The 15296-nt window shown below is 36.9% G+C and overlaps 1 protein-coding gene across 10 annotated transcripts in view; it reads left to right on the top strand.

Annotated features, from left to right (window-relative positions):
* Window positions 1-14470, top strand: part of SHLD2 (shieldin complex subunit 2) — a 41181-nt gene extending 26711 nt beyond the window's left edge. For 9 of the 10 annotated variants that reach the window (XM_037399238.1, XM_037399232.1, XM_037399236.1 and 6 more), the window contains 7 exons: window positions 246-353; window positions 1163-1357; window positions 3591-3725; window positions 5922-6128; window positions 7027-7261; window positions 12008-12123; window positions 12789-14470. In XM_037399238.1, the coding sequence (XP_037255135.1) occupies window positions 246-353; window positions 1163-1357; window positions 3591-3725; window positions 5922-6128; window positions 7027-7261; window positions 12008-12123; window positions 12789-12985 (1193 nt within the window). In that variant the 3' untranslated portion in view covers window positions 12986-14470. The remainder of the gene's footprint in view (window positions 1-245; window positions 354-1162; window positions 1358-3590; window positions 3726-5921; window positions 6129-7026; window positions 7262-12007; window positions 12124-12788) is intronic. The other variant, XM_037399241.1, reaches the window with a different exon arrangement.
* Window positions 14471-15296: the final 826 nt, after the last annotated feature.

The raw sequence follows: 15296 nt of genomic DNA, 5'->3' as shown, positions 1-15296 counted from the left end.
ACCTGCTATGAGACTATTGAATGTTTTATATGAATTGAAGAATTACGTCAGACTACTGAGAAAATTTGATTAAGTCATTGTAAAGGGTGTTGGCCGAATAAATAAAAAAAAAAAATCACTTTGTTTCCAAGCGATCTCTTTCAGTTTTTCACACCTGTATGCATGATGGTTCTATAGTCAAGGAAAGTGTGATGTACTTCAACATTGCCAATACATGAATTGATAAGGCTGCTTCTTTCTTGCAGATTTAATAATGTATGAAAATCTTTGGTGTGGAGAGATCATGCTGCAGTCTACATTTACCAGCCAGTTACTGAATCTGGGGAACTGCTCAGCTCTCAATCCAGAAGAATGTAAGATTGTAGTGCATAAGCTTCCACAAAAACCACAGTTAAATAGCTATTTAAAGTACTCATTTTCTTGGCAATACCTCCTATACAGGACAAAACGGAAATGTGAACAACAGAGCTATAAAACGCTACAGGAAAGTATGACAGGAACACATGTGGGCAAGATGTTTGGCATGATGACATCAGATAGGCACGTGAACTTTATGGTAGAGTTGGGTGGTTACCATTCAAAACTCTGAAAGACTGAATTCTTTGAGCTTAGTTTGAGAAAGAGCAGTTATTCCAGCACTCAACCATAAGATGTCTGAGATTTCACGAGGATTAAATTCTTTGCAAAAACTTGAGGCTTAAAAAGTTAGTAGATCCATTCAGGGAAAGTAATTCATTGCAGGCGACTAAGCGTGAAGTCTTTAAAGATACGTGAGGATACAGTAGAAGTATCACCATGAACGTGAGTTACTCGTATTGTCTTCCTGATGCTCATTATTTCCAGCTGTTTAAGGCAGGTGCTGAGGTAAATGAACAAGAATAGCTGTTCCTACCAAGCTGTGATAAAATTTCTCTCCTATTTTTAGTGTGATTTAAAATATTGTACTTGGCTTAACTGTGGGATGCTATCAAGGGAAGGCAGATGAAGTGCGGTTTAATTTTGGATGAAGTGTTACACATCTCAAGAATTTCTTGCCTTAGAATTATTGTGAAATAGTTTTGGCTTTGTCAGTATAAATTAAGTACCAACTGATAAATTTTGTACTTCTAAGCTTAAAAAAAAAAAAAAAAGTGTCCCTGTAACTTTTTTTATTTTATTTAAGTTTGTCCTGTAGTGGATGGTGATGCTCTCCATGGCTTATTGTCATACGTATCATCAGAATTTCCACACTTCAGAGACATTCCACGAAGGCAAGTTCAGAGTCTGGATAGTGTTCAGTATATGCAGCTAGACCAGCTCCAGCCAAATACATTGGTTCACTCAGTCTTGAAAGTTATCAACATTGCTGTTTTAATAGGTAAGTTCATGCACTGGACTTCGACTTCCAAAACTTCAACAACAGGTAAAACTTAAATAGTAATTTTGCAAGGCAGTTCTGGTGATTTCCCATTCCATACACCAGTGTTTGACACGGGAATCACAAGGGAAACGTCTGTGACGATCCACTCATGGGAGGCATAGCAAAGAAATGGAGTTAAGGACAGGAAGAAAATAGTGACCGTAGTTAGCTGCTGAAAGGAGGTTACTACACACTAGTGGTGATGGATAGCATACGTGCCTGTGGGAGCAGTACGCAGGCGGTGGGCACGGAGTGTTCCTGCTCACCGAGGGATTTGTGTGTTTTCCCTAAGGAATCGGCACTCACCACCGGCTGCAGTTACAAGTGTTTTGACTTGTCAGTGAGATAGCTTGGGCATCTCCACAGCTTCAAGTATCTTAAGTATGAGGAACGTGGGCTTGAAATCCTTCTCCGGGAAGATAGGTGTGTGTGGCAGGAGTGCTGAAAAGAGGAAGATACCGCAGTTACGGTGGAGGAACATAAAGGTGTTTTTTAATGGCTCTTGAAATTCAAGAGGTACATTCTTGCTGTAGACCGCTGCTTGAAAAAGGGGGCTGGTTTATGAAAATGTCACGTGGGACAGTCAAGCCTTACTAATTCAAAGCTTGCCAGCCAACTACCTTCCAGGTAAACATCCTGTCATTAAAGGAAAATTTGATTGCACTGTAAATCATGTGGTTTTCAGAATTAAGTTATTATTTTAATCCAATGGTTTAGGAATTGCTTGCCTTTCTTACTTTATAAAGGAGCTGTGTTGCTCTTTATAATGCTTTATTTGGAACAGTTCTTGTTTGTTTCTATTTTTTCCTATCTAGGATAGGTTTTTAAAGCTAAGCATTCCTGGTTTCTTAAGTACGTGTGATGTTTCTTTATAATAAACCTTACTTGTGTGCCTTTCTGTAAAAGTTCTTTTTGATTTTTCAGCACTGGAGAGTGCACAGTATGAAACTGCTAACATGTCTTACTGTGATACTCTTTTTCTGCATAGGCTCAACAGAGACCTGCCTCATCAATATAAGTTTGTCTTGGAAATCCGAGTTTCCTGTATATTTTTATTGTAAACTCTCCTCTTCCCCAAAGAATCATGGTCAGCAGTCCGTGTACTGATTTTTATTTTTTTTTTAAAGTTTATTCTTCTGTCACACATTAATTTTCTTCTAATAATTAATGTAGTTATTTCAGGATTCCTTTTGCTGAAGCGCTTTTCCATGTAAAAATTGAGGATTTGTTTCCATTTCTTCTTGGGCCTTACAGCTGCTGCCTAGCCTCTTCTTCCCCTCTGAAGTGAACAAAACCAAATTTATTTGGGGCATTCTCAGTATTTCAAGCAGTGTCTTTCCATGGTTTTTTTTAACTTGTATTGGGCAGTTAAAGATCACCATTCACACCTGGAAAAGGACTCTTCTTCCCTTTTTTCCCTGCATAACTGTTCTGATTATCTTTTTTTTACAGTACCACTGTTTCTCTGTGCTTGACTTCAAGCTTTGGCCACAAATTTGATCATATTGCACTACCATCTTGTATTAGTAAGATTCAAATTTTTACCCACACTGTCAATATCATGTTTATTAATTATAAATGGAGAATTTTGAAGATGGAAATCTTTATAATTTATTATTATACATAAAATCTTAGAATTGTTAGATATTTCAAGCAAGAGCTCTTGTTCAAAAATTATTTGACTTTGAAAAATACTGTATTTTTAGTGTGGAGCTTAATTGTTTCAGTATATATGTACTGTTATTAATCCTCTCAGTGGGATTGTACGTGATTGTAGTTTTCTTTTGTGAAAACTCTTAGAGAAATGTTTCCTTCAGTGTATTCCACAGAAGTTACAGGAACTTTAACTTCCAGCTATGACAGTTTATTGCTGAGAGATTGAGTATGATTTCTTTCCATTTATACCAGTCAGGATGCAGGGGAGCTGAAAGATGCATGGATTGCTAGGTATTTAGGTAGATAAAGGTAAATTAGTATACTTTGTGCATTCCTTTAAACTAGGTTTGTGTTGCTGAAGAAATCAGATTGTTCTCATTTTGTCCTGAAGAAATTGTAGGTGTGTTCTTGTTTACTTATAGTTGTACTGTAAAATAACATAGCTGCGTGATTTCATCTTAATATTGAGGCACATGGGGTTTGCATGTTTATATGCTGTTTACTGTAGAACTCACATAATTTCAAACTTTTTCAGAATCTGTGTATAGATACAGAGGTGGCAACCAAAAAAAAATTGTCCTAACAGTAGAACAGAACAGAGGTCAGCACTATAGGATGGTACTGTGGGGAGCAGGGGCTGCCTGGTGCCCTCAACTTCAAAGGAAAAAAGGTAAAGTCCGTGTACCTGTAGGTAGCTGTAAAAGGATTTTTGTGATGTTACTAGTATCTTTAAAAAGCTCAGCTGGTAATGTCTTTCCATTAAAACTGTGAATACTCCCCTTGGAAAGGCAATATACTTGATAACAATTTTAACATTTCTCCTCTGTTAAGAAGCAGTGCCATCAGCAACAGATTTGAGTGCACTCGCTTTACGAGACTGAGAAAGCATGAATGTTTAGAAACTTTACTCGAGGTACAAGATGCACTGGTGTTCAGTTATGTAACTGTAAACACTTGAGTAATAACTATGTTACCATGTTTGCTGAGTCTTCCGTATTGTTGTCTGGTTTAGCATGAATTGCTGAGTTTTTCTGCTTCTGATACTCATTCTCTGCTTGCCACCTTACTACAGGGTCAGGCTTTACCCTAATGGTTTTGCTGTCAAGTCTAGCTCTAACTGACCAAAACCATCTCTTGCAAGAATTACATGGCCTGTGTTTTAGCAGCAACTACTACGGAATTTTGTTTTATTACTGGCTTTGTTACCTTAAAATAAGGAAACTAGGTTTTCATTGAACTGGTAACTTGAGAGTTTGTATTTCTAATCTGTGGATGCGCTTAGGAAGTATATGCTGTATTGAAGTGCAGAATGTGGCGGCCTAAAATGCCGGTTTTTGTATAGTGCAAAATAAAACCCAGAAAGGTTAAAACCTCACAGTGAATCTTTACCTATTAAACATAGATGCTCTGAATTCTGCCAGTTCCACTTCAATTTGTAAGTAATCTGCACTCCTAGAAATCATTTAACGGCAAGACATACCTCTTAGGCTACTTGAAGAAGATGGTCCAATTTAAACATTAACCAATTAACTTTATTACATAATACCTACATGGTTATCGGTTTTGTGCGTGCTTCAGTGTGAGCAGGTATATACTGTTTGTTAGATTCTTAGAAATCTTACAGAATTTAGTATGCTAGAATATGAAACTTCTCAAAATATAGCATTTTAGAATTAATTGTAGCTGCAAAAAGAAGATACCAAAGGGACTTTCTAAGACCCAATCATATATCAATTCTCTGATGCTTGAAGCAGAAGAGTGTAAATTGTAGATCTCTGTAGTATTAAGTCTTTATTCTTGTGATCAGTTTTCTAATCAACAGGGGAATGTTGAAGATCTGAATAATAAGTTAAATTCGGGATCAACCATGTCCCGTACCCTAGTTAGACTATGTCCTCCACTTCCATATATCCCCTCTTGCCAAGTGCACGTTTCTTTCTTCCTGTTTAGATTTTCCCTCACTGTTGCTGTAGTGTTACTACCTGAATCTTGCTTTGGACTAGAACACACAACACACTCAGTTCTGGGGCACTGCAATATCTCTAGTCAGATGTGATGTGCAGGAAACTAGACCTGTTCAGAGGAGCGAAAATTCTGGAGTATTTTGCTGTAAAACACTGTCTGGTGGCAGATTTTTTCAGACACTTGCAATTTTAGCAGGTTACTACCAAAAATCGGATTAATCCAAAATATGAAAACACTAAAACATGCTAATAAAATCCTTACACATTTTTCTACCCTTATTTCCAAACCAAATTATTTTGGCTGCAACTTTCAGCTTGAGCAAATATGGAGGAAAAATAACAGCCTGAAAGGTTACCAGACCTGATCAGTAGGTGAATGCTGGATTCTTACAACAAAGTGAAGGACAACTCAAAATGTTTCTCCTCTGTAATCTCCTTTTGTAAAGTATTTTTCTTTATTATAGAGTCAATCGGAAGATGGAAACTCAGTATTTCTAAATTGGAACGTTACGGAGATTAAGATTAAATTAGAAGATTAAAAAACAGGGGTGTATTAAAGATGGAAGTGATTAATAACGTGAAGATTTTTTATTCTAGGCATTCCCAACTTTTCCTTATTAGAGCTGACAAATTGGTTTCTTTTTAAAAAAAAGTTTGGTTGATTGGAAAGCTGAATTCAGTACAAGTGAAATGAAAACATTGTTTAGTTATGGGAGGACTCATGCAAAGTTTATAGGGAAGGGAAAACCTCTACGTGTCATCACACTTGAAATAAAGTTGCCAGAGCTGACCATATGAGAATGTCTTGTTGATTTGCTTCTCAATCTTGTCAGTGACTGCGGCTTTCTATAAAGTAACTAAGGTATAGAGAGTAAACTCTTGTTTGCTTTTTTGTCCTGTAGAACACCTGTGGGACTTCAAATACCTTCTGGTCCAACGTAGTTCTGTCTCTGGTGACTTTGAACTGCACACAACTCCATGGTCATCCTACGAGTGCTTGTTTGATGATGACAGAAGGGCAATTGAATTTAAAGAAAAGTTTCAGAAAAGCAAAGCTTCCCTCATGCAGGTGACAAAGCTCTCGACGCATTTGGAGGAAAAATGCTCAGGTAAAGTCGTTATCCATAGCTCTGTAACGGTTCCACACTTGTCTGTTGTGCAGTGTGTAACTAAGCAAAATAGATGTTCTGTTGATCAAGTAAAACTTTTTTCATTTTTAGGTTAGCACAGCTGTGGGAGTCTTTAATTTATTCTGAGGGCTGCTGCTCAATATCCAGCCAAACTGTGAATGCAGCCTTCCCTCAGTGAGCCCAGAGGTGGGACAGGTGGTACCGTACAAAGATAGGCTTTGGAACACAGCGTGAAATGCTGCCTTTTGTTGTCCACGCCAGCCAGTCTAGTAATGATGTGATTAATGACTGAAAGTTTGTCTAATAGCATTTCTCCAAAACTGGAATTCTCTAAAGCAAGAGTAAAATAGCTACTGCTATTGAAGACTGCTTACAAAAGAACAAAGACGACATTTTATGCAGTCACCACCTCCCAGATAAACCTAGAAGATTGCGAAGGTTGGTGTTAAACATTAAGAAGTAACTGTATAAAGTTGGTATTGCAGCATTTAACTCTAGTTTATGTAGGAATAGTGGAAGGCTAAGTTGTTAAAGCTGTGCTTTTCACTGTCTCTGAATTAGCATGGAAGAAAAGCAACTGGCAATTTGCACAATTCTAATCTCTTGATCTCTTATTCAGGCTCTTCTGTAGTGGTATCTATGACAACAGTACCTGAAAACATAGTACTTGTATATACTTTTAAGTGATACTTAACCACAATGACTTTTTGCTGCATAAATCATCTCTAAAAAATATGAGTGTGCGCTTCTAAAGCTGGGGGGAGATTCAGAAAGTTTTATTGATAATCATTTTGGTTTTGAACGAGCTGTAACCCTTGCGTTTGGTTTCAGTTATAAATAAAACTGAATGCAGATTTTATTGAAATTGTTTTTGCAGGAGTGATTCAAGTGAAAGCCCGTATCTTAGAACTGAAGTTTACCATTTCAACTGGTCAGTGCAAGCAACTCACCTTCTGTGCTGACACTTCACTGGAGTGTGTTTTGGCTTCTCTGCCGATGATAACGTATTCAGGCTGTGCTCAGTGTGGTTTGGAACTACTGACGGATAAGAACATGATCTACAAGCAGTGTATAAGATGTTTGCCGTACAACAAAGTAAAGACTTTCTACAGGTAAATGAAATAAAACTACAATAGCATTACTATTAGGGAAGTAAACTACAACTTTCTCCATTTTAAGCTCCCCCATATAAAAAATTATTTTAGGTGTGGTTAGCAATTTCTATTTTTTTTAAATGTATTTTCAAGGAACTGTTCTTGAATTACTGTATTATATTGCCGTTATTCATAGGTGATACTGTTTATTTAAACCTAACTTTTAAATTTCTTTTAAATACTATGTCATTAGGTTTACCCGGCACTGTGTCAGTAAGCTAAGATGGAGTAGAAGCTTGAGGAGGAGAGGAAAGCTTTTTGAGAGTCTTATTTCAGCCTAAGTTTGAAATTGTGTGAATGCACAACCATATTTTTAAAAATTAATTAATCAATTCTAGCCTTGCAGAAACTGACATGTTTTCAATAAACATTCTCATAGAGAGCAGGGATAGTAAGTTATCAGCAGATGGCGCTGTGAGACAAGACGTATATGCACATTTACTTAAACTAAATCGATCCAGTTGAGGTAGGAACATTGTTAACAAATTGTTCAGTTCTTAATGTTTACTTATATGTTTTGAATTGTAAGTATCAACTTGAAATGTGTAGGTAGGGAAGACTGAGACAATCACAGATGTAATAGGATTCTAGAATATGTACATTTCCTACCAAAATTCATTCTAAAAGTATGCCTAAACTATTTCATAATGAGTTTAACGAATCATTACATACTTAGTAGTTTCTCACTTGGCTTTGATTTAATATTAGGATCCCATCTGTCTAACAAGGTAGTGACTTGGTCTTTTTCCTCTGTGCAAAAAATAGTCTTGCATCTTTAAGTTTACAACTAAGTGCAAAGAATTTTTCCTTAACTGAAGAGGTTCCCCCTCTGTTTCATAAGATTATGACCTCTCGTGTGACTCTGAAGGACTCCAGTTTACTCTCTTGCACAAAAGGTGGTAGGAAAATGATAAAGACTTCAACTGTTTGTATTCTCAACATGTGAACACGTCTTGATGTGGAACTTAAATGCGCAACTTCTTCAAAGAAAAGTCTGTCGTTTTTATACTGAAATTTTGCTCTGATTAGTTTAGTAAGAATGCATCTCCTTGGTAGTATTTCCTAATTCTGTATTGTAGGATAACTCGGTACGTGTACAGCTTAGCAGGAGAAAAATCTGTCTTTTGCTAAAGAAATATCTTGTGAAAATGAAATTAACTTAACTAAATGCTGTTCTAGCATTACTGTGCTGCTTAACAGATTGTTACATCTATGGTTAGTGTTAGTCTTTTTTTATAAACCTGTGTGCACAACTAGTAGAAAACTACTTTTTTTTTTTTTTTCCTGTAGTGTGCTAATTCATGTCCCCTTATCTCAGATTGCTTTTAATCCCTCAATATAAGGAGGCAGTATGTTCAGTACGCTCTATTTCTAACAATGGAATAGCTACCAGCATCTCCTTGGAAGTAAAATCTGCGTATTGTTTTCTACTTAATATATGCTAAACACTGCAGACTTCTTAAAACATAGGATTAGTCTGTAATTTGATTTGCTGCTTCAATTCAGGGAATTTAGTAACTGATTAACCTAATAGATTTTTTTATTTATGTATTTTAAGAGTGTGAATATTTAAGATAGACAATATGATAGGAAAATAGATACTATGACAGGATCTTGGTATTTAAGAGATTTACATAGCTTTAAAATCTTGGGTTTCAGCACTGTAGGCCACTGAAGTCATCTCCTGTCACCTTTTTCTTTTGAAATGTAGGAGCCCAGTTTTGTTCATCTGCTGTGATTGTAACGAAGCTCATCTTTTCCCTCAGATGCTGAAGACATAACATTTAGGTGCATGTGTATATGCTTAGCTAGCTTTCTTTTTTCCAAGTTAGATACCCAGAACACTGAACACTTTAACACTAGCAGTAATAATGAGGCAGAAGATCCTAAAAACCTATTATACGACAGCACTTACGTAAAGTACATGTGTCAATGTTTCCATATTCTTTTTTGAGCTTGGACAATATGAATATGAAGCTAAAAGAAATTACAAAAGCGAAGAGAAAGAAAACTATTTTGTATTTCAGAGCTTATCTCCTAGATTTTGGCTATCACAGATGGGCCTTTGCCCAAACTTCCAGTTTCCTAGCGTCTCTTCCCTGGAATTTGGTATGACGGTAGCATTTCCCTCAGATAATTCATTCTTCAGTCTGTACCAATCAGTATTTGCCGTTTAAAAAGTTGAACATTTTAACAGTAGCCGTAATGAGACAGAAGATTTCTAGGGTGTTTAGCCTCAGCAGGGATTAAATCTAACCTTTCTGTACTAGTGGAAAAGCCTATTTCACTGGCGTGCTTCGCCAGCTTTGTGTGCAGGTACTAAAGGCTATGTACTCAGTAGCCTTTAAGGAATATTTTAGCAGAACTATGTATGCCTCTAGTGAAATTTATTTACATCCTTAAATATGTTTCTAACTGTTTTACATTGATTTAAATTCACCATATTAAAACCAGTGGTATTTAAGGAATAAAGTTAATCTCACAATTGCATTTTCTGTGGCGCTAGTGAAAGGGAATTAACAGTGTCAGTCTCTGTTTTGAAGGCTGTGTTGACTTTTCTTTTTCCCCATGACAGTTCAGTCTTGTTGACGTAAGTAAGATTATTTGAAAGAAGACTTAGATAACCTTGAACAGAGTAGGAGCTGAGGAGGAGGCAGTGGGCTTATAATAACCAGGGATGAAGCAAAATTAATCTTTCCTAACGCATCGCTTGGTTTGCAAGTTATATCTGTAGACCGTGCCTGGCTGTGCTTTTAAAAGCTTTATGTTTTGCAACATCACTTAGTACATTTCTCTGCAAACATATTAATTATACCGTTTTCAAAATGGTTATTTAGTATTTCTGGAAATCATAATAATTTTCATGTACTTCAGCATAAATTGTCTAAACCAAAATATATTTCTTCAGCCACAAAATAGCGATTGCCCGCAATTAGTTGGGAAGCTGAGCATTAAGTGTACTGTTAAGCTTTCTCTCATGAAGGAAGCCAGCAGTCTTTAGTGACTACAAATAGTCTGGGCCTTGGTTTCTGTCTAAACCAACAGATTTTAAATAATCCCACAGATAATCAGACATGGAGTTCTCTTAGCTCTTTTGATCACTTCACTTAAGATTATGAAATTTAGCAGTAGCTTTTAGATTAACAGATGGCAAGTAAAGTCGTTTGCCTACTGGGAAAGTGGCATGTTTACAGTCATTTGCCTTCGTGCCTCACAAGCATTCAGATTAGTGCTGTTAGGTGTATTCTGCATCATGCTAACTAAATTAATCACTTCATAACACTCCCCAGCTGTCAGTATACTGAACTACTGCCTGACTGTCGTATTTGACAGCGCAGCTCCGTTAGTCTCTTGAAGTGACTGCCCTTCCTTCATTCTGCCGTCTCTGCAGTGAGCACGTTTTATCCTTTTGGGGAACGTCTCCCATGGAAAAGTTCTGCACTGAGGATGATTGTGCCATATTTTATTACATTAACATATACTGGTTTGGTACCGTTCCAATATTGCTATAACCAGGATTTACATTATTGTGATATATCTCCTGATGTTTACTATTTTAGTTTCTTCTGTGGGCGGTCAGGGTGTAAGCGTTGCATCCTGCTTTGGTCAGAGCAGTGCAGATTTTCTAAGAAGTGTGAGGATTGTGGTGCTGCAGATGTTGCAGGTCAAATCGTAAGTAGTGTAAGGGCAGTCAAAGAGCGTATGTTGGGTAGAAGCTGCATCAGCTGTATAAATGATTAGACTTAGTAAAATCACTCAGAAGCTTGAAAGCAAGCAGAAACCACCTGCTGAACATCGCTGTAGAGGACTGCTAAGGTTTCATCTCACAGAAACGTTGCAAAACAAATAGCAAGGACTTAATGCCACGCCTTTTTCATTGTTCCCCTAATAATGACAGGTTGGAAAGACAAATACTTGAAATGTAGGGAATACCTGTCTAGAAAAGATCACTTCGTACCAATTGCTTGTTACCCAGTATCACTTTTGAATCATGTGAAACAGCAAAATTTGGAAAGACCAGTGCTTGTGGGACAGCAGTCCCTAACAGGTTCGTTTCAAACCCAATAGGAATACTATTGGCAATATTCTGTGTAGAAGATAGTTTCCAGGAAGGAGGGATTATTACTTTTTTAGCAGTATGTGAAACATTTGATATTAATCATAGTACAAGGAATACTATCTTGGTATTATGTAGTGGCTATGAAGTGGTGTTTTAAGACAGACAGTATTAGGTGATGTTGATACAGATGATACAATTCCAAGTGATGCACCGAAGCTTGTCTCCCTATTTTGCCTTTCCATCTTTATGTACCCATTGTATATTTCTAGGTACATATGCTTACATATTAACATTTATACTTCGTATATTTAAAGTTCAAGGCCATAAATGACATAACACTAATTTCATAATAGCACAGTTCTCGCTGTCTTCCTGGAAAAGGCCACTAAGGCATGGTTTTCTGCAGTTGTCTGAAAGTAAGACTTACTTGATAGCTTTAGAAGTTACTTTAACATTGAGTAGTGACTTCAGAATATATCTCAAACTCATTCCAACTCCAGAGACTTGACAGAGATGAGTGCATAGATTTTCTAGTTCTTGGTGTTAGGTTGGAGGGTGATATTACGTTGTATTACTTTCAGAAATTTTGCTTCAATCAAAAAACCATAGCAGCTAACTTTCAAGTCTTTTGTTTTCTGATCTAGACCTGCTGTGATGACAGTAGAAGATGGAGGTTATGAAATTTATGTTCATGTGGCGTCTGAGTTGATGGAAAAAATCTTCCTCAGTATTCCTGCAGACTGGCTGAACAGATTAGTAGGTACTGTTTCATGAATTACTTCTGATAGAAACAGGCAGCACAGTTCACAATGGGAGTAAGATTTTTAATTATTGACAATTGAGAACTGGGATGAGATTGTTCTGGAAATATGATGATTGCTTATATTGCATGAGACTTTAAAAAAAAAACAACACAAAACAACAAACAAAAAACAGTAACAACACAAAGCCAGAAAAAAAACCCCAAAAAACACCTCGGAACACTTCAGTTGCTGTCCAACAAACTCAGAAGTTCAGAGTTGAGGTAGCAACAAGAGATGAGATGGCATGAACATTTATTTTGCTATATAACTAAGTATTCAGTAAGCAAATGGATTGCTTATATGCAGAATAGGGTGTCTTAGCAGTTTTTGGAAATAGCTGACAGGCTCTCATGATGTAAATAACTGAGCAGTGTTCCGGACAGGCTTCCCTTGATACACTTTTTTTTTTTTTGACTTGAAGTGTTTTACATGATTCACAGGTGTTAATTTAATGAGAGAGTCTTAGTGCAGTGTTTTTAAAAAATTTGTTAAAACCAAAACTGACATTCAGATGTTGAACTACACTTTCAGTAATTTAGTGTAGCTTTCATGGAGGTAAAACTGGAACGTTAGGTGCTACTGTGAAAATAAAGAGTAAATTGGATTGTTCTATCTTTTGCAGTGCCGTCTTCAGATATAACCTACAGCACGATAGTAGCAGATCTGTGTCATTTGCTGCTAGCAGATACAGAAGCATCCTATTTGTTGGAAATTAGGAGCCATTTTGTGCTAGATGAGAACAGCTATCCTTTGCAAAAAGATTTCCATCTGCTAAACCTTCATCCTGATCTTGGAAGCATTGACCTCTGCAATAACTGAGTAACAGAGACCATAGGAACACACAGATGGCAAACAGAAGAAATCTGAAGTAGCTGAAGGAAGCAAATCTCTTTAAAAATACAATAAAGGATTCTGGGTTTAACTCATCCTAAAACCGCAAAAGGACTGGTATAGAGTATCTGCTAATAGTACATACTGCTGCTGTAATACTGAAATTTTCATAAAGATATTTTTATACATATATTTTTTATAATAAACTCTTACTGGGTATCTGTTTTCCTTTTCTCCCCAGAAAAGTTTACTAGTATTGAGAGGCTGAATTTTTCTCAGATATGGCAGGAAGACGGCCACAATTCAATGATATTTTAGTTATGAGATTTTTGTTTGTCTTATTCTATTGCTATCTGTAACTTGGTTATGTCTTTCGCTTTGCCTTTGTGGTTGCCATCCTTTTTTTAACAGCAGAATTTCTGCCATTTACCCTTAGCAATTTTGCTGCCATTGTTTTCTTTTAGTAAAACAGAACTGTCTCACTGAATCCAATTTTGTGTATCGAGAAGGTATTGCACATATTTATGAGGGTTTAAACTGGTGTGTTCTTTCACGGACCCTTTAAATTATTTAATTGCTGTAGTATTTATTGTTTAGTATTTATCCAGCATAAGCTGGTGAAGAAACTTAATCACCTTAAGCCAGTGTAATCAGTTTAACACTGATCTGCAAAATTTTCTCCCATCTTGATCAGATTTAGAAATTTAATTCTTTTTAAAGTCTTAGTGTATTCTGATAGTGATTTTTAACAGTAAAGCTGAGTGAATGATGACTGTACCTGACTTCATAAAGTAACAGTCTCATAACTACTACTCTGCAAATGCAATTATATATATAGATCAGTATTTTTCTGACAAATATCTTTGTCTGATATGAATTGTGCCTCTTGCAGAGGCTGGTAGAAGCTGTAGGGGATGAATCTTGTTTGCTGCCTGGTAAGTCTTTACCTGCACTGTTCTCATTTAGGGAAACTGGTTTCCCCATACACTGTTGCACTTACCTTCAGGCTTCAAACAGAGCTGTTCTCAAAACTGAATTTGATAAATCAAGTTGTCAAATGTATGATAATGCAAGTAATATGACTGAACAGCTTTCATGTGCTGTTTTCTGGAAGCAGCTTCCTACAACTGAATAACCATCTTTCTTGGTGGCTAGTGTGGACTCTGTTGTGTCTCATGTGAAACCAGTTTGGGAGTGTTGGGGTTTTAATTATGTTTGAATAGCACTATGTGTAAGCCACATTAAGTGGAAGTTACGCTATCTGGATTGGTAAGCTGTGTGTGGCTACCACCAAGTTCCACATGCTCTGGGAAGGTCTCTCCAGCTGACTGGGACCCAGCTGCCTCGTTCACTTGTCATGATTTCTCAGATAGCCACTGTGAGTCATAGTTTAACAGTATTCCTTCTTGAAATCCAAGCAACATGACACTGTAGTTCAATGTGAACTTTAATAAATTTACCATAATTCTATAGTTTCTTTGGTTCCTGTCTTCACTTTAGTAATTCTGTGTAAAATTTCTAGGTCTTGCTGCCTTGTGGCTACTACTTCAGGCTTTTCTCCCCGCCTTTCAAGCAGGAAGCCATTTCACTTTCTGTGCCTCCATCTAGCACAGAGATTTCTCCTGAAGGAGCTTTCTGATCCTTTATCACCTGTAATCATCATTTCAGTTTCATCAAGCTGCTGCTTTTAGAGTATACTGTTACATTAGGAGCAAGCAATCATCACATCCATCTGTTCTCATTTCCTCACTTAGAGGAAGGATAGAGTAGTGCAGATGGCAGTGATCATTAGGTTTCCTAAAAGACTAGTGTAGGTATAATTTTAATTGGGAGAGAAGGTAAGGTAGAGTGTGATCCACAAGGGAATATAAATACTCTGAGTAGTGGTAGGGCTTCTCCAAGGTCCTGTTCTCTACAACAAGAATGTAACCATTATTCATGTCTGTTCTAAAGTGGTGGTAAATTGCCGCTCGCTGTCATTTGACAGGGCTGTACTTCCATAAAGTTACATGCTAAACCTAATGCAGAGCTTTAGAAATTCCTGTATTTGTCAGTGGTAATGGGAAGTATTGAGGAAGGTGTCAACGTTTTGTATGATCTTGTATGTATTTTTTGGATGGGGGTTTTCTGTGCTGTGCATCTTGGTAAAATCTTAAAATTTTTGTAGATGAATAGAACTGTTGGCACTGAGAGGTCTCATAATCATTCCTCCTCCTTCGCCTTGATATTAATCTCAAGTACGAGACCAGCTAGATGATCTGTAAAAGGCAGTAGGTAAAAAAGTTGTTCTGTTACGTGA

The sequence above is a fragment of the Falco rusticolus genome, chromosome 9, assembly GCF_015220075.1.
Source record: "Falco rusticolus isolate bFalRus1 chromosome 9, bFalRus1.pri, whole genome shotgun sequence".
Classification (NCBI taxonomy): domain Eukaryota; kingdom Metazoa; phylum Chordata; class Aves; order Falconiformes; family Falconidae; genus Falco; species Falco rusticolus.
The sequence above is the reverse complement of the archived record's forward strand: the minus strand, read 5'-3'. Positions and strand labels throughout refer to the sequence as shown.